Raw genomic sequence first — 22829 nt, 5'->3', positions numbered from 1 at the left:
CACACAATCCCAGAAGGAGCGCAACAAGACACTGAATATATGCGTGTGAGCACAAGCTGCATCCTGGGACCAAATTGTTAACATCGTGATGAATAACCGCCCCTTTGGTGAAAAGTAACTCTACCGTCCGTGGGTGCTGCAGCATCGCAAAATGGCTCAACAACTTGTTCTTGGGTCGACAGCAAACTGAAAGCTGCACGAAGCGGGTTAATTACCCAGGCTGCTAACCATGCTTTGTGTGCCCAGTTTATGGATATCAGAGAACGAAATGCACAAGCATTCTAGTGGCAACAGGGGGTGGGGGCAAGCATTTCAGTTACATGCTTATGCCGAGAATTTCCAATGCCAATAGACGCTGTAAGAAAAGAAGGGAAGAAAAAATCGTCTCAACAGTTTAGCTTAAGTTCAGGCAAATTTGCCTCCAGCAGCCAAATAGGAAAGCTGCTTTCACCAGGTGATGAGCTGTTAGTGGAATATGCCAGCTTTGGACCTACATCAGAGGACGAATAACGCCTAAGCTCAGAGCTTGGTTCGATAAACTGCATCTGGACGTACTTACATGATTTCATACCACAGGCAATGGAACTGATTTCAGAACTATGCTTTGAAGAAAGACTGCAAGGCTGGAGAACATTTGAGAACTATAAGCTCATCATATCATGTAAATAAAAAATATGGCAAAAGAAAAGCTGTACAGATATTCAGACCTAAATGCTTACCAGAGGCACACGTGTCTCCTTAGTCTTTACAATTATCTGTAGATCTCAACGCTCTGTTCATGTTATCAAGGTAACCCTGTCCATGAAGGAACATTCTCAATGTCACTAAAGCAGCTCCTCAACTGAATGACCTAAAGATCTTTACTCCTATAAAGAAGTCAATTGGTGGTGGCGGTCCGTCCACCGACCCCTGTGATGTGAGTTGATCAGTTGAAAATGGTTTGAGATGGTGGTCCTGTTTGCTATGATAAGTGGGACACCATAATTGCCACTGTGCTAATTTTGGCATAGGCTAAATAAAACTAAAGCAAAATTGGGATACAATACAATCAAATGAATGAGCCTGTTGCATAAGCTAAGCTTGGCAAATGGCAATAATGGGGCTTTGGGTATTCTAATTTGTTCTATTATATTCCTAGAACTATGTTGAATAGTCTAACTTGTTTTATCCGTAGCAACCACACTGGTGTTTTGTTAAATAAGACGAAGACATGAAACAAGTAATTGGAATTTAATCCCACCCTGGTATTCAGTGTATGTACCTGGAGTATGCAAACTGCAGCAAATTTATCAGTCATTGTTTTGGTCTCAACTGGATCATGTAGTTTCAGGGGATTTAAAAGGGCTTCTACACACTGGAGAAACAGCAAGATCAATCAGAAGAAACTTCACAATCAAATCCTCTGAAAAGAAACGTGACAACTATTTTCCCATAAAACAGACTAGTACCAGTCTTATAACACTGCAATATATCCAATGGCCACAAGAGAAGATATTATCACCTTTGAGGTAAAATTTTCATCCCAATATGTGTAGCTCAAATCATCAAGTTTCCCAGTTTTACAAAGTTCTCCGACAAGAAGGCTTACTTGTATTGCCTGATTGACAGAAAAGATGATATTACAAAACATAAAATGAAAATGGGAGTGAATTATACTCAAGGGAACTTTACATCTGGAGAACATTGACCCTGCAAGTTGAATGGATAACCCACAACAAGACCTGCAAGCGAGTACTTCTTAACCTATTAAAAAACGAAAACAGTATTGAAAATAGCATATTCAATGTACATTATTGATAACTAAAGAGAGGTAAGAACTCCAAAAAAGTTACAACAAATGGAATAACTGATAATTGACAAGTAATAATGAAAACTTGCGAGGTCAAAAACTTGTCAAACAGTACTACCGACTACCAAGCCAGCCAAGGGCTAATTTGTATAAATCCTTACTAATTCTAGTAAGATAGTTTTTATGGGTCTACTAAAGGTTGATGAATGGTTAACGGATAAAAATAGCAAAACTCTATGTGCACTTGAAAAGACTAGCAGAACGCCAAACGGAACAAAAAGTGAATCTATGCATGATGTGTAGAAGTACTGCAAATAACTGATGTTAGTCCATGTTTTCTGAAGAACAGAGCTTTTGACTCGTTACATCTTAAAGAATTGCCAAACCGGATGAGTTAGGAGAGGAAAAGAACAACAAATAGAAATTATTGACAAAATAAATGGAAAAGCTATCTATTTGCTAATACCTGCTTGATGCTATTCGTGCATGCTTCACCCACGTTCTGGCTTCCTCTTTAATTTCAGAAATAAATGTTAAATCTATGCTCTCTTTTTTATTACATTACTACACCATTTAGGCTCTTTCTGGCTCCTACAGCTAGCTACACGAAAAATCCATCTTAAGATTCCATGCACAAAAACCTTACCCAAGGTGAGTATCTTGTTCCTACAGCTAGGTGCGCGAAAAATCCGCCCTTCCAAATATGATGCTATTTCTATGAGTAAATTTCACCAAACCACACATATTGAGGCAGTTTTCTCACGCATGCATCACTTTTGCTAATTTGTCCAGGTTCGTCCGACGTGTCATCTGACATGTGGGTCTGACCTGTAAGGAATACTGTCAACTCGCTTAATCACGTCATTAGGGCTTGTTGTTACACTGTGACTGAAAATGTGTGGTTTTCCGGGCAAATTAGCAAAAGTGGTGCCCGCGTGAGAAGACTAACCCAATATGTGTGGGTTTGTGAAATTTACTCTATTTCTATTGCTAAACCTTACCGGAGGTCAATCATCAACATCCGGCATGTCACCTTAGAATATTGGGGAGGAATATGAGATTGGTAACTTGAGTAAAGAAGCCAATACAAAATATGACCTGAAACCCTGACTCTTCCTTAAAGACAATAAGAACGTGTTTCCCTATTCCCCACTGATAAAAAGCAAAATGTGCACTTTAAGAATGCAAAACCAACTTCAATCAAAGACATATCAAGTATACTCAACGTACCAATGTTTTGAAATCATCTGCCATCAAGGTGATATTTGTCTTTGTCCTACCCAAGACACTGCATCAGATAATCAATGCGCTTGTTAACCCTCAATACACAAGTTTGCAACCAGATCCTCTATCTCATCATAGTATGTTTTTTTCTGAAGATAAAAGCATTGCTACAATAGAACCAAGTGGATTGTTGCAAATTAAGAAGACAGTTCATAGCCAAGACCTCCTTATGCTAACAATAGAGGCAATGAGTGCATAAACTCTTCGGGAAGTTTGGACTACCCTGCTCAGTGCCCATCTAGTTAGAAAGACAAGGTTTAGACTAGCACAGCTCATTAAAAAGCAAATTTGACTTGCTTAGTCTACGCTAACTGAGTATGGGACAAGCTATTCCTGGTGCGTAATCAAAACAGGTCACTTAAAAAGGATATGTGTGTCACCATCTCACAGCATTTTGTAAATCACAAGTTCATAACACTAGCTTTTCCTAGAAAAGTGAAGTTGTCTTCCAAAGAGTAAGTTCGCATACAAATCAGAAGAATTTCTGGTCCTGCTTTGTTTACGTTTATAAGTTCCAATTCCAACAGGGTGATGTTTGTATGCTGTAGAGCAAAATGATGCAGCACAAAGTTGTGGAGGAGCAACTCCACCTTGCTGCTATAATATAAACAGCACAAATGTTGAAGGAACCACTTCAACGTGCTGCGCTAGATATCGCTCTAGGGGCGGGGAACTGCCAAGAGTTTAATCCAAACTCTTAACACACAAGATCTAATCCAAGATCTAAGACAAAGAACATAAAGTGCTCTTTATTGATAGGTAGTGGTACATAGACTGCCCCAAGATAGAGGTGTGGACCTCTATTTATAGGCCTCATGAGCCTGCACTACTTAGCTCTACTTAGAACTAGAAGCTTCTAGGGAACACTACTCAAAGCTAGGAAAATATCCTAGTTACAACTTATAGTAGAACACTCTAGAAACTACCACAACACCTATGACTAAAAGACAAGTTACTTAGAATATAGTAGAAGTGTGTAGAAGCCTTGAGAGATCTGACTTCTACATTTATTTTATTTTGGTTTTCTCTACTGTCCCCCATCACAAAATTTGTCGAACACTGAAGGAATGATTTCTAAATACTCTACTCCATTATGCCATTATGAGAAATGGAATATAAACATTATTGTATATTACATATGACACTTATGTTTACATCATTGGACAGCAAAGCGATGTCTAAATTGCATATACACGCTGAAGTTACTTTTGTAGATTAATAATAAGAAACAAACCAAAATTTCAAAATATATCAACAGCACAAATGCATCAAGCAACAAGCTATGCAACACTAACTGCTAGAAATCCATACCTTAGAGGCAAGGCAATCCTGTTTTGGTGATCGGAAACGGCCAGCCCGACATACTTACTGCCTACATCGAGCCCAAGCAGCCGATTCTTCTGCTTCTTTGCCCCGCTCTCGAGGACTTTCCGGAACAACTCCTCCGCTTTTATCAGCCTCATTGTACACCTCCTCCGCTTTCAATTGAGAACACAGAAAGGGTGGCAAGATGATTGAGTGCGGCAGTGGTGGATGGACCAGGGGAAAGGCGACCCAGATTAATCCTTCTGCGCATTATCAGAAGAAAACAAAGCGATGGTCAGGACTGACCACGGGCGGAGGACCCAGTAGGGCAAGGTAGGGCGGCCGCCCTACCTTGATTTTTGCCTCAGTTACGAATTGGCGAAGATTATGAAACGGGGATCTAAAGGGCGGAATCCGTTCGTGGGGTGATGGGAGGAGAAACGGCCGGGAGCGAGAGAATCGAAGGGGAGATTAACCTGCGGTGGAGGCGCTCGGAGGAAGACGAGCTAGGGGGCTCGGGCGCTCGGCAGCGTGATGAGTGGCGGCGCTTGCCACCCAAAGTCAGCCAGGTCCGATCCGCGGTGCGAGGGGTCTGGGTCGCTCGGCAAAATTTGTAAGACAAATTGTTAAATCCTTACTAGACGTACATTTGGCTGGTTCTTTAGATTTTGCATTTGTGTTTTTATATAAAATAAATCTGCAAAATTTCAATTAATTTAACTATGAATCGTCGTGATAACGACGACTTGCCAAGCTATGCATTTGAACGGGGTCTGAGAAAGACGTCGTAGGAGGCAGTGACGACGGGTCAATTGTCGCCGCGGCCAGCCTTTAACGACCGTGTGAGGTGGTGTGTGTGGCGTTCCAACGTGACTTTGCGCAATCGACAACGATATAGTCTACAAAGACGGGTTCTCCGGGAGACGCAACGTCTGCACTCTTAGTTATTTTGGCTATCTACTGTTGATGTCCATGTATAATTGCTCATCGGTGTCTTAACTGTCATACATTTACTCGTATTTCTTGCTTAATGAAAGTTGATAGAGAAATCATCTTACTTAATGACATTTGATATGATAATCATGTCCACATGGTGTATTATTGTTTTATGAGTTCTGATTTTGACAGACTCACATGACTATGTTTCAGATTGTGTAGCTATTTCACATAAAATAGCATATCTCTCAAAGTATGAAGAAAAGGCGTTGTTTACAAGCCAAATTTCTACTTGATATGTTTAAGTGGGCATGTATGAAGATATTTTTGGAATCAAAATATAAATATAGTTTTACTCTTATAAAGATTTGAGTTGTTGATCGTCTGTTCACCTCACCGAAAAACTGCTTGCAAATCATAATAATTATTGTATATTCTATGTTATAGATATATTTGTATTACGATCTTTCAGTTATGATTGATTTCACATGTAATACGATGAAAATTAATAATTAACATAAATATCAGTAGACGATGTATCATAATATGTAACAATAAAAAAATGCATCATAAAAAGTCTGAAAAAACCAAATTTATTGAAACATATTTTGTAAACTTAGAAAAATATTAAATATAATTTTTATATTAACTCGTGGAGTTAAGATAGGAATTCGCCTTGTCTCAAAATCGGAGACTAGTTTTGGCAAACTAAATACGGAGTATATAATTCGAAGAGGATTTCATCCAAGCAACCGACTCCTTAATCTCTAACTCCCTCCTCATGTCTCCCCCAAAATCCCATCCGTCCAGCCCGACATGCGAAAAGCACAACCGGTTGCTATTCCACTCTCCCCAATCGGAAATCAATCAGAGGCAGCACTGAACTAGTCTCGCGTTCTCCTCTGGTTGCCGCCGCTGCGGCGCAAAAAATACGGCGTACCTCTAAACCCAATGGCCAGAGTCGGATGAGGACGGGAGGCAGCAGGAACGCCCGGATGTCCCGACGAGGGAGAACGGAAACGCGGCGGCGGCGCAGTCGGGGGTGGTTTGGGGGGAAGCACCGTGTCAGTACGACCGATATTGGAAGAGGGCGCAAAGCAGCCTGGGAAGCGTAAACTGAAGGAAGAAGAAGACAACTCCCGAGTGATCTTTTGAGGGAAAACAGCCCCGAGTGATGGGCTTTGCGGGTTGGGCCAGTGGGCCGTGTAGCAGAACAGTGTCAGTGTGGCGCTCAGATCATCCACACTAGGGCTGGGCAAAAAAACCGCAAACCGAAACCGAACAAACCGAATCTCAATTTTTTTCTATTCTGCAGTGTATTTCGGTTTCTGCTGTAACTAACCGAATTTTTTTGGTTTGGGGTTCGGTTTTATACCGGTTAACCGAGAAAACCGATCATGTGGCCATCCAGGCATCTGTTGGTGACCGTAACTCCCTCGGTCTCTCGTAGTCTCGTGAGACCAGCTGCCCAAAGCCCACAGGCCACAGGCCCAAGATGCTGACCTAAGTACTCCGTACGGCCGTACCTTACTTCCTCGTTGTCTCTTTTCTCAGCACACCACGCCGCCAGCCCCGACTCACCAGAGCGCCGCCGGCCCGCCACCATCGAACCCTCGACCCCGCCGTCAACCTATTCGGCCTCGCAGGCGCAGCTGCCCGCCTCTCGTTTGTCGAAGCCAGCTGTTGTCCGTCGCCACGGTGCCACCACGTCTCCTATCTTCCTCCTCCAGCCCACTGCATGACCCGCCGGCCGCCAACACCTCCACGAGCAGTCCACCACTTTCTGTAGCCTCTGTGCCGGCCGTCGACGATACATCCGCCGCCGCGTCGTGAAGTTCGGTATAAACCGGAAACCGAACCAAAATTATCGGTTAACCGGTTTTTCGGTTTTGCCTATTCACACGCTTATTTCGGTTACCTCTTGCTGGTAACCGAATTAAAGAAAAAACCGAATTTTCGGTTTCCTCCACAGTTCGGCCATCGCGGACATCAGACAGCGGCGGCGGAGAGAAGCTACCATGGAGGGGGTGGCATGGAAGCAGCGGAGCCCCGCTACCTGTCCCCCTATCCGTTGCATCGTCAAGCTAGGTGCTCCCTCGCTCGCTCCGCTACACATGTTTCCTTGTCCCCCCTTTGTGCTGCTGTTGTTCCAGTCTCCCACCCAGTGTTGATTCGGCAAGCTGTGGTGACGCAGGCGGAGCGGCCATCACGAACAAGGGCGAACTGGAGAGCATCGACCAGGATAGCCTGCGGTCTACGTGCGCGCAGCTGCGACAGGCCATGTCCGACCCCGCCGCCAAGGGGAAGGTTATGGGGATGGACTGGAGCAGGAGGTTCGGCGATCCGGCCGACCCGGTTGTGGACGCAGAGGGGTTCGCGGATATGCCAGGGATTGGGCTCGACAGTAACTTCATCGTCGTCCACGGTGCCGGTATACCTCGGAACCTGTATCGCCTCTGGATGCTGCTCCCTCCGACCCTCTGATCCTAAATTGTTGTCGAAATATTACATGTATCTAGACGCTTTTTAAGAATAGATACATGCATATTTTGACAAATGTGAGTCAAGAATTTAGGATCAGAGGGAGTAGCACTTTATTTTTTCTTTCGAAAAAAGGAGGGATGCCTATGCGTCGATTGAAGCACGCAGCCTCACTCTGGATGCTAGCTCTGCTTCTTGCTGAAGAGCTGAACTGAGTGATTTGGGGGTGTAGAATCCTCACGAACATGATTGCTCATTTGTTTTGTTGGGAGTTGGATGCAAAGAAAACGTTGTTGCACAAGTATTTAATTCACCCTTGCTTGGTCCAGAAGAATCTGTAGTCGTGGTTGGGCTAGTGCTTCATACCTTACTGGACAAGGAAGGAGAGGATCAGTACAGGAGAGAAAATAATCTAAGAATGTGTATTTTGTTTTATTTTTATAAGTAATCAAGGAAATTGCTTAGTGAAAACCTAAATAAAATAGATTGTAATAGTCTCCTACCTGAATTCGCTACTTCAGGTTCTTTTGGTCACTTCCAAGCAAGTAGATCTGGAGTCCATAAAGGAGGGTTGCATTCAACACTGGTGAAGGCAGGCTTTGTGGCTACAAGAATTTCAGTAAGGCCCATTTTTAGATTTTCGTTATCATTTGGATATCCTAATTTTCAGATATGTGGCTTAATTGTTCAGGATCTTGTTGATGTGAGACATGCTTCTTTGATGCAATGCTTGAACAGTGGTCTAATCATATGTACATTGTAATTTAGGTGACTTCTCTCAACCAGGAAATTGTTAGAGCCTTGGCAAGAGGTACAGTAAACAGAAATGAATACTGCGAGGCTTTATGGTGATAATTAAGCTACCGTTTTATTATTACATTGTTTGTGTTTTCACAAGGTCTGTGTGTGTTCCTTTTGTGTTCCTCTGTCATGAATTCATGCGTTGTCATGATCTATACATAGTGTCTTTAGCTTTTCATTTTAACTTGCGAGGATGCATAGTCATGTATCAATAATAAATTAATAATTCATATATCTGTAATATTGATGAATTTTCAATGTATTGACCAGTTTATGTACCCATCCTGTGGTCGGTCTTGAATATACTATCAACTACTATTAGTTTGGTGCTGTGAATCAGTTGTAAGTAAATGACTCGTGGAACTGCATATACTCCTGCAGAAGGAATACCGTCAGTTGGAATGCCACCATTTGCTTGTGGATGGTCTACTCAGCAAAGAAATGTGAGCAAACTAGAGGATTGCTGATTTTCTCATGTATCTTTGAATAGACACTTCGCAACACACAGTTCTTGTAGATCTATGTCTAATCCTGTTAGCCAATATGTTTCTGCCTATTATTTGACATATTTGGACTTGCAGCTTGCATCAGCCGATGCTTCTCAAATCATTCAGTCACTCCATGCTGGTTTTGTCCCTGTAAGCTGTTGCACCCAAGGTTTCTTTATGAATATTTATGTAGAAATTCGCTTTGATCAATTTAAGTAATATAATTATGCGAATCATATGTTAAAAAAATGTTGTTTCTGGATGGAAATGCCACTTGTGGTTAATGAGCATTGTTTACATGGAGGTTTCACTGATACTTATTGTAAGCTGCATTGTGTTCCGCAATACATATCTGATGCTAACAGCCTAACATGGCTATTAAACTGGTTCTGATATTTCATATTTGAAATTAACTCTGATGCTTTTTTTTTCTTGAGAAAACGCAAAGCTTTGCGCCTCGACGCATTGATAGGCTGAAACAACACAGCGCTCAAGACGAGACTACAACCAATGTCCGTCTGACAATTGTTATAACCAAGGCCATCATTACAAGCCCAAGAATATAATTAACTCAGACACTTATTCAGTAATGTTTTAAGAGGAAACGAATGATCGCTAACTTCCACTTGTTTTTATTTTTATCTTTTCATCTACATATGAAAATAACACAAAACTTGCAACTAAAGTTTTATGTGTAGACTAATGGGTCCATGTTTTTCACAGGTTTTACATGGAGATGCTGTTTTTGATGAATTGCTGGTGAGTTTAAAATTGGATCAGGCCCACATTCTCGTTTAGATTCACATTCAGGTTGGCCTGTACTACTACAGCACTCTTTTTGTTCACTTGTACTCATACTGATGTAAGGATTAAATGACCAGGACTGCACCATATTGAGTGGGGATGTCATTATACGTCACCTGGCACAGCTCCTGACTCCAAAATATGTTGTATTTCTGGTACTGTTACCTGCTTGCATCCTTTTACCATGATTTGACCGTTTGTTCTAACAGTGCAGCAACTTCTTGACTTGGATGTACTGTCTTCATTATAACTAGATTTTGTTGTTACTGCATTTTTATGTATCATGGACTCATGGTTCACTTTTTTCATTGAGTTGCCAAGGTTTTGGGTTATTATTACACTTTTTTACAAGCACTCTGAAAATTGAGATTTAGACAGATGTTCATGGAGTGTACGATCGTCCTCCGACTGACCCAGATGCAGTACTTCTCAGAGAGATAGGTTAGTATTCGCCAGTTGTTGATCAATTTTGTCTGTCCGCACAATCTTTTTGGTCGATATACATTAATAATTGTAGGGAAAATAGGTAAAAGGAAAAAAAATCAAATCTAATTTTTCTGATTTCTTTGGGGCAAGGGAAAAAAGGAACAATAAAAAAAATCTTGCAATTCCATTTTTTCTTATTTCTTTGTGTGAAAAGGGAAACATATTGATGGAAAAACCTCAACTGACCTGTGCTGCATAACAGAGGTGGATGACAACGGAGGCTGGTCAGTTGTAAAACCTGCATTACAAGACAACGGAAAAGGAGGTACGGGTACCATGTCTCCCTCTCATGTCTGCCAAGATGATTGAGTGATTCATGGCGCTTCTGTGTAGTTATGAACTGCGAAACTGATGAAGACATACCGCTACTGAGTTTGAATATAGCAACTTCAAGTTGATAATTATATCAAATTGAAAAACCTATACTTGATCGCAGTAGTTAGTGATGACTTCCCAACCGAAAACCTTATAATCACCAATTGCATTATCTGTCCTTCTGTATCGTTTGAACGGGGTAAAATAAAAAAAGGTTAGGCATCTATTCAGCATTTTGGCTCTGTTTATGTCGTTCTAATGGAGTGCGGCCGCAATGTACGGGCGGATGGAAAAAAAATCTATTCGAAATTTTGATTCAGATGCTCGGAACCAGGGAGGGAGCAACAATTTGGAATAAGAGTCGCTGAGATAAAAACTATAGTTTAATTAGGCTAAGAACCAACTAAATTCATGATCCAGATATAGTGGTTGTAAACTTCTTACTGTCGCTTGTATAAGCCTAAGATATCTAGCTATTGGCTGCAGTCGAGATATCAGTAGCTTCACACGATACCACTGGAGGAATGGAGACGAAAATATTGGAAGCTGCTGCGATTGCTAGGCTTGGAGTTGATGTGTACATTACAAAGGTTGAATATTTCCTCCACTCATGCCGTAAAATCAGCTTATTCAATATGTGATACATTTATTTAAAAAGTTGGTTTGTGCTACAGGTTGATACAGAACACTCCCTGAGAGCCTTGAAGGGGGCTGTGAACACATGCTCGGACGATTGGCTTGGAACTGTTATACGCTCTGCTAAATAGTTATCTTGGCACAAGGGTCAAATAGCTATGATTTCTATGCTGTAGGAACCGCGGGTCGACGGGTGAGCTTTAAATTCGTCAGATAATAACTAGCCACGCTCATCCGTTGCGCGTGGCCATGCCTGATAGAGTTTATAGCCTGTTTTTCCTTTTTGAGTGAGCTTAACAGAAGCTTTGAAATCAATTATTCCCATCAGTGAAAAAGACAGCCTCGGTGCAAAATAATCTGAATGATATGTCTGGATGGAATGTAATTTCAACTCTTATACCAAACTGCTGCAGGCCATATACCATGCAATACGTTTGGATCTCTCTTAGCGTACAATCCTATTTTACACCAGCATCTGCATCTATGAACAGTTTCATATTTGGTAATGGTAGTCTCTGGCCACACACTCGTCCCTAATGAGGTCCCTGATGCTACAACTCTTTTTACACTTGGCAACCTGGCTTGCCAGTCTTTTTTTTACCAGTAAAATACCTCTTTATTCATTAGCAATCAAAGTTACAGCATCAAGAATGAGAGGTACAATACTATCATGGGGATTTTCTTACCAAACCAGAGGAGGAGAAAATCTAGCTAAACGAGCCAATTCGCGAGCAACTCGTTTGCCTCACGGGGACTATGAACAAAGGAAACTTTAGCAAGATCAGATGCAAGATAATAGCAATCATCAGAGTTTGGGACTTTGGCTGATGAGAAACATCAGAGTTTGGGAGAATTCCCCCTTCAAATGCGACGTCTTATGTTGCCTGTACGATGTCTCCTTTCTGTATGTAACAACCTCTGTCAGATGCAGTCCAGTAACTTTTAGGTTGCAAATGCTTCATATGTTCAGCAGTTGAATCATTGTCAACTTATAGTGGGACATCTTAGCCAATCGCACAAAGACTACACCTATACAAATGGTACTAAGGAAATCTGCCCCATATTTTAGTACTACTATGGAGCACCTGGTTACTCAAGAGTATAATAAATCACTATATTTCCAGACTTGCATAATTAGCATGCGCTCCAAAATGAGAGCAGCGGTATTCTTGCTTGGACGGTGGTGTCATAACGGCGAGAAAAATTGTCTGGTACGTTTTCTTTCATTGCGTATGTTCTCTACAATTTCGTTGCTTAACTACGTGCTCGAATTACAAACAACGAGATAGGATGTTATGCAGAAGTCAAACTACTCCGTATTAAACATACTCCCTCCGCTCGTAATTAAGTGACGTGGATTTGTACAAGAATCTGTACAAATCCACGTCACTTATTTTGGGATGGAGGGGTATAAAATTTCACCTGTAAAAACATAGTACTCCGTATAAAATCTCTACGAAACCTGACAATACGGAAAACATATCTTGGGAGGGAACGCACAGAAAAATCAGCACAGGAAATAGCTAAAACATCCTCGCAAAAAAGAAAGAAAGAAAAGTCATTCGTAAAACGATCGTCTTGCCTATGGATGGCAATGGTACTCGACACCCGAATACCCAACGAGTCTAGCCTGATTAGCATGTGGGTTTTGTAAAATCTGTAATTGAGAAATTTCAGACCAGTCAGGTCCGGCGGTTCCGGGCCTGACAGTGCCAGACCTGAACCCGTGTACCCAGATACCCGGTTGAGAATCTGGACCTCTGTTATATACCACACAGTGCAGAGAATTCGGCCTGGCCCAACTAAAAACCCTACTACAACCCAGCGCCCCCGGTCCAACTCCCCCGTCTCTCTACCTGACCTCGATGCCTGCTCCCTTCCCGATCCCATCTCTCTGTCTGCTCGTTGCCCCGCGACAGGCCACACCTCGTTCCCGCATAACTTGTGCGCCGCCACCTGCCGGTGTCGGGTCCAGTTCGCCGGGCGGGTGGCCGGGTCTGGTATGGCTGGACCCGGCCCCGAACCCGGCGGGTGCCATCCATACTCTTGCCGGGGGTAACCAGTGGCTGCGATTGGCATTTGGATTTTGGATCTCTCTATCTCTCGATGTTCTCATCTCCTTTCTTCCATCTGTACCTGTGGCTGTGCAATCACCCCTCAAATCAATCCTGTGCCCGAATCTCTCAGCCTTGAGTTCGGCAGTTCGCTGTGACACACGCGTCGATTCACCCCCCTCCCCCACACCCCATCCCTGCCTCTAACGCGAGTCACCTCCACGTTTCCCGTTCTTCCTCGTCGGGACACCGCAGCGTTCCTGCTGTCTCCGCGCCGTCCGCATTCGACTTTGGCTTGGGCTTTGAGGTAAGAAGATGTTATTGCGCAGCGGTCCCAGAGTAGAACGCGAGACTATCTCAGTGCTGCCTCTGATTGATTTTCCATCGGGGAACGTGGATTAGAAGCCGGTTGTGCTTTTAGCATGTTGGTCTGTGGATGAATGGGATTTTGGGGGAGGAATGAAGGTCCTTGATTACTTATTTAGGTTTTCACTAAGCAATTTCCTTGATTACTTATAATAATAAAACAAAATACACATTCTTAGATTATTTTCTCTCCCGTACTGATCCTCTCCTTCCTTGTCCAGTAAGGTATGAAGCACTAGCCCAACCACGACTCCAGATTCTTCTGGACCAAGCAATGGTGAATTCAATACTTGTGCAACAACGTTTTCTTTGCATCCAACTCCCAACAAAACAAATGAGCAATCATGTTCGTGAGGATTCTACACCCCCAAATTACTCAGTTCAGCTCTTCAGCAAGAAACAGAGCTAGCATCCAGAGTGAGGCTGCGATGCTTCAATCGACGCATAAGCATCCCTCCTTTTTTCGAAAGAAAAAATAAAGTGCTACTCCCTCTGATCCTAAATTCTTGACTCAAATTTGTCAAAATATGCATGTATCTATTCTTAAAAAGCGTCTAGATACATGTAATATTTCGACAACAATTTAGGATCGGAGGGTCGGAGGGAGCAGCATCCAGAGGCGATACAGGTTCTGAGGTATACCGGCACCGTGGACGACGATGAAGTTACTGTCGAGCCCAATCCCTGGCATATCCGCGAACCCCTCTGCGTCCACGACCGGGTCGGCCAGATCGCCGAACCTCCTGCTCCAGTCCATCCCCATAACCTTCCCCTTGGCGGCGGGGTCGGACATGGCCTGTCGCAGCTGCGCGCACGTAGACCGCAGGCTATCCTGGTCGATGCTCTCCAGTTCGCCCTTGTTCATGATGGCCGCTCCGCCTGCGTCACCACAGCTTGCCGAATCAACACTGGGTGGGAGACTGGAACAACAGCAGCACAAAGGGGGGACAAGGAGACATGTGTAGCGGAGCGAGCGAGGGAGCACCTAGCTTGACGATGCAACGGACAGGGGGACGGGTAGCGGGGTTCCGTTGCTTCCATGCCGCCTCCTCCATGGTAGCTTCTCTCCGCCACCGTTGTCTGATGTCCGCGATGGCCGAACTCCATGAGTTAATATAGAAATTACATTTAATATTTTTCTAAGTTTACAAAATATGTTTCAATAAATTTGGTTTTTTCAGACTTTTTATGATGCATTTTTTTTGTTGTTACATATTATGATACATCGTCTACTGATATTTATGTTAATTATTAATTTTCATCATATTATATGTGAAATCAATCATAATTGAAAGATCGTAATACAAATATATCTATAACATAGAATATACAACAATTATTATGATTTGCAAGCAGTTCTTCGGTGGGGTGAACAGACGATCAACAACTCAAATTTTTATAAGAGTAAAACTATATTTATATTTTGATTCAAAAGGTATCTTCATACATGCCCAGTTAAAAATATCAAGTAGATATTTGGCTTATAAACAATGCCTTTTCTCCATACTTCGAAAGATATATTATCTTATGTGAAATAGCTACACAATCTGAAACATAGTCATGTGAGACTGTCAAAATCAGAACTCATAAAATAATAATACACCACGTGGGCATGATTATCATATCAAATGTCATTAAGTAAGATGATTTCTCTATCAACTTTCATTAAGCAAGAAATACAAGTAAATGTATGACAGTTAAGATACCGATGATCAATTATACATGGACATCAACAGTAGATAGCCAAAATAACTAAGAGTGCAGACGTTGCGTCTCTCGAAGAACCCGTCTTTGCAGGCTATATCGTTGTCGATTGCGCAAAGTCACGTTGGAACGCCACACACACCACCTCACACGGTCGTTGAAGACTGGCCGCCGATGTAGGCGACAATTGATCTGTCGTCACTGCCTCCTACGACGTCTTTTTCAGACCCCGTTCAAATGCATAGCTTGGCAAGTCGTCGTTATCCCGACGATTCAGAGTTAAATTAATTGAAATTTTACAGATTTATTTTATATAGAAACACAAATGCAAAATCTAAAGAACCAAACAAATGTACATTTAGTAATGATTTAATAATTTGTCTTATAATTAATCCTTATCTCTTTGCCGAGCGACCCAGACCCCTCGCACCGCGGATCGGACCTGGCTAACTTTGGGTGGGAAGCGCCGCCACTCATCACGCTGCCGAGCGCCCGAGCCCCCTAGCTCGTCTTCCTCCGAGCGCCTCCACCGCAGGTTAATCTCCCCTTCGATTCTCTCGCTCCCGGCCGTTTCTCCTCCCATCACCCCACGAACGGATTCCGCCCTTTAGATCCCCGTTTCATAATCTTACCCAATTCGTAACTGAGGCAAAAATAAGGTAGGCCTACTGGGTCCTCCGCCCGTGATGAAGGAATTAGAGAATTAAGGATTTGACTGCTTTGAAATTCTTATCGAACTATATATCGAACGTATTTTATAGTACCGTATATGTATACTATTTTGTTTGCCAAAAGTAGTGAGTGTACCGATTAACAGATGTACATCCTCTACCGCTGTAGCTCCGCCCCTGCTCTTGCATGTTTGAAATTGGTTCTTGAAAAAACATCTGATAAATTGGTGCGGTAGGATTTCTAGCTTGTAATTTGCAACCATCCAGAGACCCAAGCTCGCAACCTTTATTTATTCAACTGTATTCTGTGATATCGAGAAATTTGCTAAAAGCATAACGAGTTTCCTTTAATGATGTCATTGTTTGTGTGCTCTGGTGCAGTTGCAGATGCCATTAATTTGCTGCTTACAACTGTGAGCGTGGTGATTTAACTGCCCTATTCGTGGTTATTCAACTGTGTGGTGTTTCGCAGTTTCGGACCTATCGCCTATACAATGCAAGGCATCTCTGCGTGTGATTCTGTTTCCTCACCACATGGAACAAACTGCAGATCAGCTTGTGTTGCTAGGAATGATCTGAGGTTATTTTACAAAATAAATTCAGTAAGTTGTGGAGCATACGCAAGGCGTTGGTGTGGGGAAAAACTACACAAGAAGATCAACAGCAGACGAGTGGGCAATACCGTTAGGACTAATGCTAGATGGCTATTTGGAGGAGATGGACGCAACAGTAACAGTAATGCTAACGCTAGGCTGGAGCGCAGTGAGTCTGCTAATGAAGACATCTTAATCTTCTACTTCCAGCTGGATCTACAGACTCGGATACAAGTGAGTGTTTACTTCTTTATCATCACCTCACCCCACCCCAACTACTAATATTTGTTTTATTCCATATTTTTTTACCAGCCAATCATCTACAGTATAGTTACTAGTCGAATTGACCATCATATCACTATTGTGACCATTGACCACTTATAATCCAGATGTTTGATATTTACCTTGCAAGTGAAACTCACTATTAAATTGCTTGGTTCTTTTCAGTATGCATTAAATATAGAGCAATTTGATGCGGCAAAGCAATTGAGGGAAAAGCTCACTGAGGTACTGTCATGACTCCCACTTCCAAGTTAAGTGAATTCATAGCATGTGGTCTTTCTAAAGAGAGTCTTGTTTTGTAGATCGAAACGGAGATAACTAGGCAGCGTGAAGCTAAAAGAGGTTCATCAAAGAATGAAGCTCAGGATAAATCTATAAATCTCTTACGTGTGCGGTATGTTAATATTTCATTTTACCATAAGGAGAACATTTAAATGCTTTTGCATGTACATTTTCCCAACAGAACGAAAAAGCTCTAGTGCTCCATTTTCTTATTTAACCTATAGGCGCTTAACCTAATTTTAATAAGGGAAAAATTGGTTGTAGGGCACTCCACAGTTGGTTTACTTGACAGATAGCTTAGCTTTTACCCTTTTGTTGCAGTGCAGACTTGCAGAAAGCTATTGAGAGCGAGAACTATGCTTTGGCAGCTGAATTGCGTGATGCAATCGCTAAACTTGAGGTATACCAAAACTGTGGTGCACCAGTCATGTGATGATTATGTGTAATAATTTGATTTCAAATGTCATGTAGGGCGAGTCTCTAGCGCTCTCTGCTAAAGCTCTTGCGTACCAAAATGTGAAATATGAGTTTCGGCTAGGGCAAAAAGTACGTCACAAGGTACATGGTGAGTGATTTTGCACCACCCAATGGCTGAGCATACAATTTTTTTAAGCTCTGGCACACAAAAGGATAGCCAATATTTCTGCTCATTTTTATTGTCTATGTGTTCAGAATTCTCACTTAAATATAGCGAAGTATATTTGATATGTAAACGCTTATCTCAATATGCTTGGCAGGGATAATTTTGAGTTTATGTCATGAGATCAATTGTTTGCTTTCTTAGAGCATCTCCATACCTCCATTTTCACTCTACATATTTATCTCTTAATATATCTTGTTGATATCCTACAAGTAACAATATTAATGGCTGTTGTTTATAACCACTATAATTTCAATGTCTATATTTCTAAGAGCTATTATTTTAACGGCTATGCTTTGACGGGTGTATTTGTATCTGCTATATTTTCTCTGATCTGTATATGCAAAGCCATTCGCTCTTCCTGGATTTTTCTTCTATATCACATCGCAATGAGTTGCCATAACTTAGCAATGCAATGCCTCTTGGATTCGTCATTGTCAGAAGATGAGGATGGACTTACTCCTAGTGCAATATGCATAGCAGGCTAGCAAACAATCAACTATCAGCGTCTGAATTCTACATGCCATGGTGATCTCGTCATGGACGTCAAGTAGTTCATTGCAATAGAGACACATGGCATTTAAATGCTAGTTTGGCTGTAGGTAGCAACAACCGAAAAGTAGTCTTAGGCTCAGTTTGGGGTTGCTGAACCGTGCTGTGCGGAACTTATTTTATAATCTGCTGTGAAAAAATACACACGAAAGCAGGAAAAGGTTGGTTAGCCAAATGGAAAAATAGGCAAAACCTTGTTGAAAAAGCTGGATTGTCATAATCCACCTCAATGCCAAACTGAGCCTTAGTATATTCTTAAATGCCCTGCTTCTATATTGCAATAAACTACCTGATGTCACCTACTCACCTCCATGACGTGACCTGAGAGCATTCAAAAGCTGATATGACTGTGTGTGGTATGTTGCAGTAAGAGTAAGTTTATCATCAGCAGCTGATGGCCAATCCAAGAAAACATTGCATGAGTAAGTCGACTCATTGCGGTGTGGCAGAGGAGTAGCTAGGAAGACTAAATGGCTTTGCATATCTAGACCAGAAAAATATAGTCGTAAATATGTGTTAAAAAAAATAGCCTTTACAAACATAGCCGTTGAAATAGTAGCAGTTACGACAGTCGTTATAAATATAATTTTTATTTATAGGGTAACAATAAAATGTGGGTGGGTTAAAAGAAAAGGAGAGTGCTGAAGTGTGAAGAGATATGGATATGAAATCTTTTAGAGAGGCTTTCCATATGCTCTTAGAGAAAGTAAAGTTATCAGCTTTGGCCACTATAATTTTGTCAGGAATAGTCTTTCCATTATTTAAGCTGTGCAAATTCCCATTCCTTCAATTTGGGACTGAACAACAGAAAGTAGCCAATATATATTTGTAGCAGCTATGTAAGTATGTCCTATATTTAGGTTGTTATATTATATGGGTTGAATGAGTTGACAGTTATTTTTTGCATTTGACTCTATTCCTTTATTTGTTACTCAGATTATTATTTTTAGTTCAGCCTCCAATATTCAATATTCACTTACATGATACTAGTTTATTTTGCCTTTAATTTTTCCTGCTGAAGGATATAGAGCAGTGATATGTGGCATGGATCCTGTGTGCTGTGAATCCAAGTCATGGATGGAGACGGCAAATGTGGAAAAGTTATCCAAAGGACCAAATCAACCTTTTTATCAAGTAAATGCTGCTCCCAAATTAAGTTGTTCCTCCATATCCATAATCTCAATTCTCTTTCTTGTATCATCTGCGAGCTATATATGTTGGGCGACGTATCCAGTGCAAATTTGCAAACTATCCTTGTAGGTCATTGGATAAAAACCGAACCGCTCAGATCAAAAGTGGAAATCCGACCAGCCACTCAAACTCAATGGTAGGGGGTTATGTGCAAAAGTTTGTTTAAGTGGCTCGTGGGATTTTCACCTTTGATCTGAACCGTCCGCTTTTTTTTGTTAAACTAGATGATGCCCCGCATGTTGTTGCGGGAATGTTCCGTTAACGTGAGTGAAATTGATTAGCAACGGAAGAGTATTCAAAATTAAAAACATATAACGAAATTGTACAACACATTCTTTATTATTTCATAGCGTAAATGATGTATAAAAAGAGAACGGCTTTGACTTATGGATTTGAGGTGATGGTGTTCACCATTGTCCTTGTTTTTGCATCCCTGATAATAATCATGTCCTTCATGAGGAAATTTTGTTAGTGTGAAATTCAGCATTTCTTTCTGGATGGAATGTTTGTTGGATTATTCTTTGCTTAGCTACAGCATGGCTCTGGATGATGATATGTTTGAAATTTACATTACAGCGTTCCTTGCCTTCTCAAATACATTATGATGCTTTGGTATTATTCCAGGTGCTGGTTGATGTATACGCTGATCCAGAACTCCTTGTTGCATATGGTATTATGCTCTCCTTTTTCACATTTGATATTGGTATTATCATGAGGGTATTATGTTATGCCTTGGGATTTTATTTTTATTTTTTTGCAGTGAAAACAACGTATGTCCTCTCCGTGGTATTCAGATACCGTGTACTGACTTGGCATTTTTTTGCATCTTCAGTTTTTGATACGCTTATTCATAGAACTTCATCAAATGTGCATTTTGTTTTAAATGTGCAATTTGAGTAGTGGCACTTCCACTTTCTTTTGTTTGAGAAAGAAGAGGGTCCCCCCTTGCACCTTCCTGGAAAATAGAATTCATCTCCAGTCTGGTGGAGGCAACGTCATGTTCTCTAAAAAATCAGAGGAAACAAATCAATAATTTTTAAGATGCGAAACTTCAGCATACTTTTGTGTGTTCAATAAATGGCCATGAGAATTTGATAGTTCACTATACTTGCTAGTTGACTGTTCCATAGTCGAATCCCATTTTTTATTTATAATTGCCATATTGAGATTTGATCATTGCTTTGCAATTTCAGTGGCAGAAGAAAATCTTTCAGCAGCTGGAGAATCAGAGAAAGTGAGTTTGAGTTCCTCGTTTCCCTGATTATTTCTTTTTCTGCGCCAAATTGAATTGCTGATGTTTCCTTTCTTTATAATTCAGGGAAGATTTGATCACCCCTACATCGAATTTCTATTCTATGGCGAGGACACAGCTAGGGACTTCATTCCTATTAAGCAACTCCGTGAGAAGTATGACCAGCAACGTTATGAAGCATCTGGAGACGAAAATGACGACGATGACCATCCAAATAGCTGAATAGTGAGGTTCCAGTGAAATGGCATCAGGAATGGCGTCAAAAAAACTGCTGACCTTAGAGGATCGAGGGATATACACTGTCTAGTTCACGAAGCATTGCTTGATAAAACTTCCTCGTGCTCTGTGAAGTGTCCATTCTAATGTCAGTGAAGGTCAAGATTCTTACAGGTGTGCAGTCTATATTTGCCCCAGTTCTACTGCAACACTGCTCCCTCTGATGGGCACATGTACAGGGCCTGCGTATGTACATAACTAGATACATCATATAATACTTGCAATTTTTCCGGAGTATACAGAGCAACCGTTATCGTACAGATATGTTGGAATTTGCTATCGTGGAGGCCAAACATCATCCCTGAAATGATGGCCGTTGGAAACGTTGGGCCGTTGGGGGATCGTCGTAGTGCTATTTTCTGACCGAGCACGCGCGCACGCTACTTAACCTTGGATGAAGCTGACAGGCTTGTTGATCTGGGATTTGAAGATGACACTCGTGAGGTTTTTGATCATTTCAAGCACGCGCGCACGCTTCAAAAATAAAATAAAATAAAATAAAAGGACGGACAAGCAAAACGTGGCAGCCAGCGTGGTTCGGTCAAAAATAAAATAACAATGGCAACTGGCAGTTAACATCCACCTAAATCATATACTCCCCCCATATTAAGTACTTCCTCAGTCCAACAAAGAATGTCTCAAGTTTTTCAAAATTTGAATGTATCTAGACATGGCTTAGTGTATAGATGCATTTAAATTTAGTCAAAGTTGAGACATCTTTTGTTGGACTGAGGGAGTACTCAAATTTGTTCGAATATGGATGTATCTATATCCAAAAAGCGTATAGATACATGTAATATTTCGTATCTTAATATGACGGAGGAAGTACATTAGACCGTGTCTTTAATTGTCATTACCCCACTTGTTAGCATTAAATCTCCTGATGTATAATGATAAGTAGCTGACTCTTCAGACATTTGCAAAGGTTAATTCTTCATTCACTCTTATTTGAAAATTGATGCTCCAAATGTGACAGCAGAGAATTGGCTTGTTAATGAAGAGCTAGTTAAGATTCAACCTTTGAGGGGCGGACCCAGCCAGGTGACACCCAGTAATTTTGAAAATCACTTTTTATAAGTAGAATTATTTTAAAAAAAGGAAAACAAGAATCTCGATGTATTTTCTCCACCCAATATTGAAAATAGAGTGTTTGTCCCACCTAAAATATTGAAATGTTGGGTCTGCCACTAGAACCTTACCATTGTATATCAAAATTATGTAGAGTCGGCTTAAAACAGAACCGTAACATGCTGATGTACATCATGGAAGCACCTATAAAAAACCCATAGTGCATCAACGGTAGAGCTTGAATTGAAGATTAGTGAAGTGAAAAATATCACGTTGTGGATTGCGCACTTTAAAAGATTAATATCGATGTTAGCGACTGGCAATTACATGCTTAGAGTAAGGTTGGTCATAATGAAGAGTAACTTAGAGCAGCAACATGCTTATGTTATTAGTCTAAGTTACTAGTACCTTCATAGTAGGTAGTAACTTATATGTGGTGTCATACATTGTGTTATTTATTGGGTTGTATACTCATCTTGTCTTGATTTGTGTGATGTTATGGTAACATATCTAATTACACCTTCACTCTCTTTCTTCATTTATTACCATGGTACATCACAAAATTGTCTAGTT

The 22829-nt window shown here is 41.3% G+C and overlaps 3 protein-coding genes across 12 annotated transcripts; 2 read left to right on the top strand and 1 right to left on the bottom strand.

The window, feature by feature from the left end:
* Positions 1 to 64: 64 nt before the first annotated feature.
* LOC100833580 (putative pre-16S rRNA nuclease) lies at positions 65 to 6422 on the bottom strand. Of its 6 annotated transcripts, none has more exons than XR_730920.3 (9): positions 4855 to 4970; positions 4385 to 4641; positions 3020 to 3077; positions 1672 to 1743; positions 1502 to 1597; positions 1262 to 1354; positions 720 to 795; positions 560 to 623; positions 65 to 490 (listed from the first exon to the last, which is right to left on the bottom strand). XR_730920.3 is itself a non-coding variant. In XM_024459447.1 (8 exons), exons 2-7 carry the CDS (start codon positions 4534 to 4536, stop codon positions 739 to 741), a joined length of 528 nt encoding a protein of 175 aa, XP_024315215.1. In that variant the 5' UTR covers positions 4537 to 4641; positions 6255 to 6422; the 3' UTR covers positions 78 to 623; positions 720 to 738. The 6 variants fall into 6 exon arrangements, 4 of the variants coding, with proteins under 4 accessions (XP_024315215.1, XP_003569889.1, XP_024315216.1 ...); XR_730922.3 differs by having other exon boundaries at positions 75 to 490; positions 572 to 623; XM_024459447.1 differs by lacking the exon at positions 4855 to 4970 and adding an exon at positions 6255 to 6422 and having other exon boundaries at positions 78 to 623.
* Positions 6423 to 6849: 427 nt separating this feature from the next.
* LOC100832959 (glutamate 5-kinase) lies at positions 6850 to 11768 on the top strand. Its single transcript, XM_024459446.1, has 12 exons — positions 6850 to 7402; positions 7509 to 7745; positions 8317 to 8414; positions 8564 to 8606; positions 8978 to 9039; positions 9178 to 9234; positions 9808 to 9843; positions 9966 to 10043; positions 10263 to 10329; positions 10577 to 10639; positions 11176 to 11279; positions 11364 to 11768. Exons 1-12 carry the CDS (start codon positions 7333 to 7335, stop codon positions 11454 to 11456), a joined length of 1008 nt encoding a protein of 335 aa, XP_024315214.1. The 5' UTR covers positions 6850 to 7332; the 3' UTR covers positions 11457 to 11768.
* Positions 11769 to 15839: 4071 nt separating this feature from the next.
* LOC100832648 (clp protease adapter protein ClpF, chloroplastic) lies at positions 15840 to 21448 on the top strand. Of its 5 annotated transcripts, none has more exons than XM_024459442.1 (11): positions 15840 to 15984; positions 16502 to 16947; positions 17161 to 17220; positions 17298 to 17389; positions 17599 to 17677; positions 17749 to 17842; positions 19491 to 19603; positions 20285 to 20330; positions 20421 to 20461; positions 20854 to 20894; positions 20979 to 21448. In XM_024459442.1, exons 2-11 carry the CDS (start codon positions 16615 to 16617, stop codon positions 21136 to 21138), a joined length of 1059 nt encoding a protein of 352 aa, XP_024315210.1. In that variant the 5' UTR covers positions 15840 to 15984; positions 16502 to 16614; the 3' UTR covers positions 21139 to 21448. The 5 variants fall into 5 exon arrangements, with proteins under 5 accessions (XP_024315210.1, XP_003569886.1, XP_024315213.1 ...); XM_024459445.1 differs by having other exon boundaries at positions 15842 to 15984; positions 16593 to 16947; XM_024459444.1 differs by having other exon boundaries at positions 15846 to 15984; positions 16508 to 16947.
* Positions 21449 to 22829: the final 1381 nt, after the last annotated feature.

The sequence above is a fragment of the Brachypodium distachyon genome, chromosome 2 (genome assembly GCF_000005505.3).
Source record: "Brachypodium distachyon strain Bd21 chromosome 2, Brachypodium_distachyon_v3.0, whole genome shotgun sequence".
Taxonomy (NCBI): domain Eukaryota; kingdom Viridiplantae; phylum Streptophyta; class Magnoliopsida; order Poales; family Poaceae; genus Brachypodium; species Brachypodium distachyon.
The sequence above is the reverse complement of the archived record's forward strand: the minus strand, read 5'-3'. Positions and strand labels throughout refer to the sequence as shown.

Excerpts from the sequence above, each read along its gene's own strand:
- LOC100833580 (XM_024459447.1), bottom strand. The coding sequence starts at position 4,536 with ATGAGGCTGATAAAAGCGGAGGAGTTGTTCCGGAAAGTCCTCGAGAGC. Across the intron at positions 1,744-3,019 it reads CAGATGATTTCAAAACATTG|GTTAAGAAGTACTCGCTTGC; the intron begins GTACGTTGAGTA and ends GTTTTTTAATAG. Across the intron at positions 1,355-1,501 it reads ATGAAAATTTTACCTCAAAG|TGTGTAGAAGCCCTTTTAAA; the intron begins GTGATAATATCT and ends CTGTTTCTCCAG.
- LOC100832959 (XM_024459446.1), top strand. The coding sequence starts at position 7,333 with ATGGAGGGGGTGGCATGGAAGCAGCGGAGCCCCGCTACCTGTCCCCCT. Across the intron at positions 8,415-8,563 it reads TTGTGGCTACAAGAATTTCA|GTGACTTCTCTCAACCAGGA; the intron begins GTAAGGCCCATT and ends ATTGTAATTTAG. Across the intron at positions 10,044-10,262 it reads CAAAATATGTTGTATTTCTG|ACAGATGTTCATGGAGTGTA; the intron begins GTACTGTTACCT and ends ATTGAGATTTAG.
- LOC100832648 (XM_024459442.1), top strand. The coding sequence starts at position 16,615 with ATGCAAGGCATCTCTGCGTGTGATTCTGTTTCCTCACCACATGGAACA. Across the intron at positions 16,948-17,160 it reads ATCTACAGACTCGGATACAA|TATGCATTAAATATAGAGCA; the intron begins GTGAGTGTTTAC and ends GGTTCTTTTCAG. Across the intron at positions 20,895-20,978 it reads CAGCTGGAGAATCAGAGAAA|GGAAGATTTGATCACCCCTA; the intron begins GTGAGTTTGAGT and ends TTTATAATTCAG.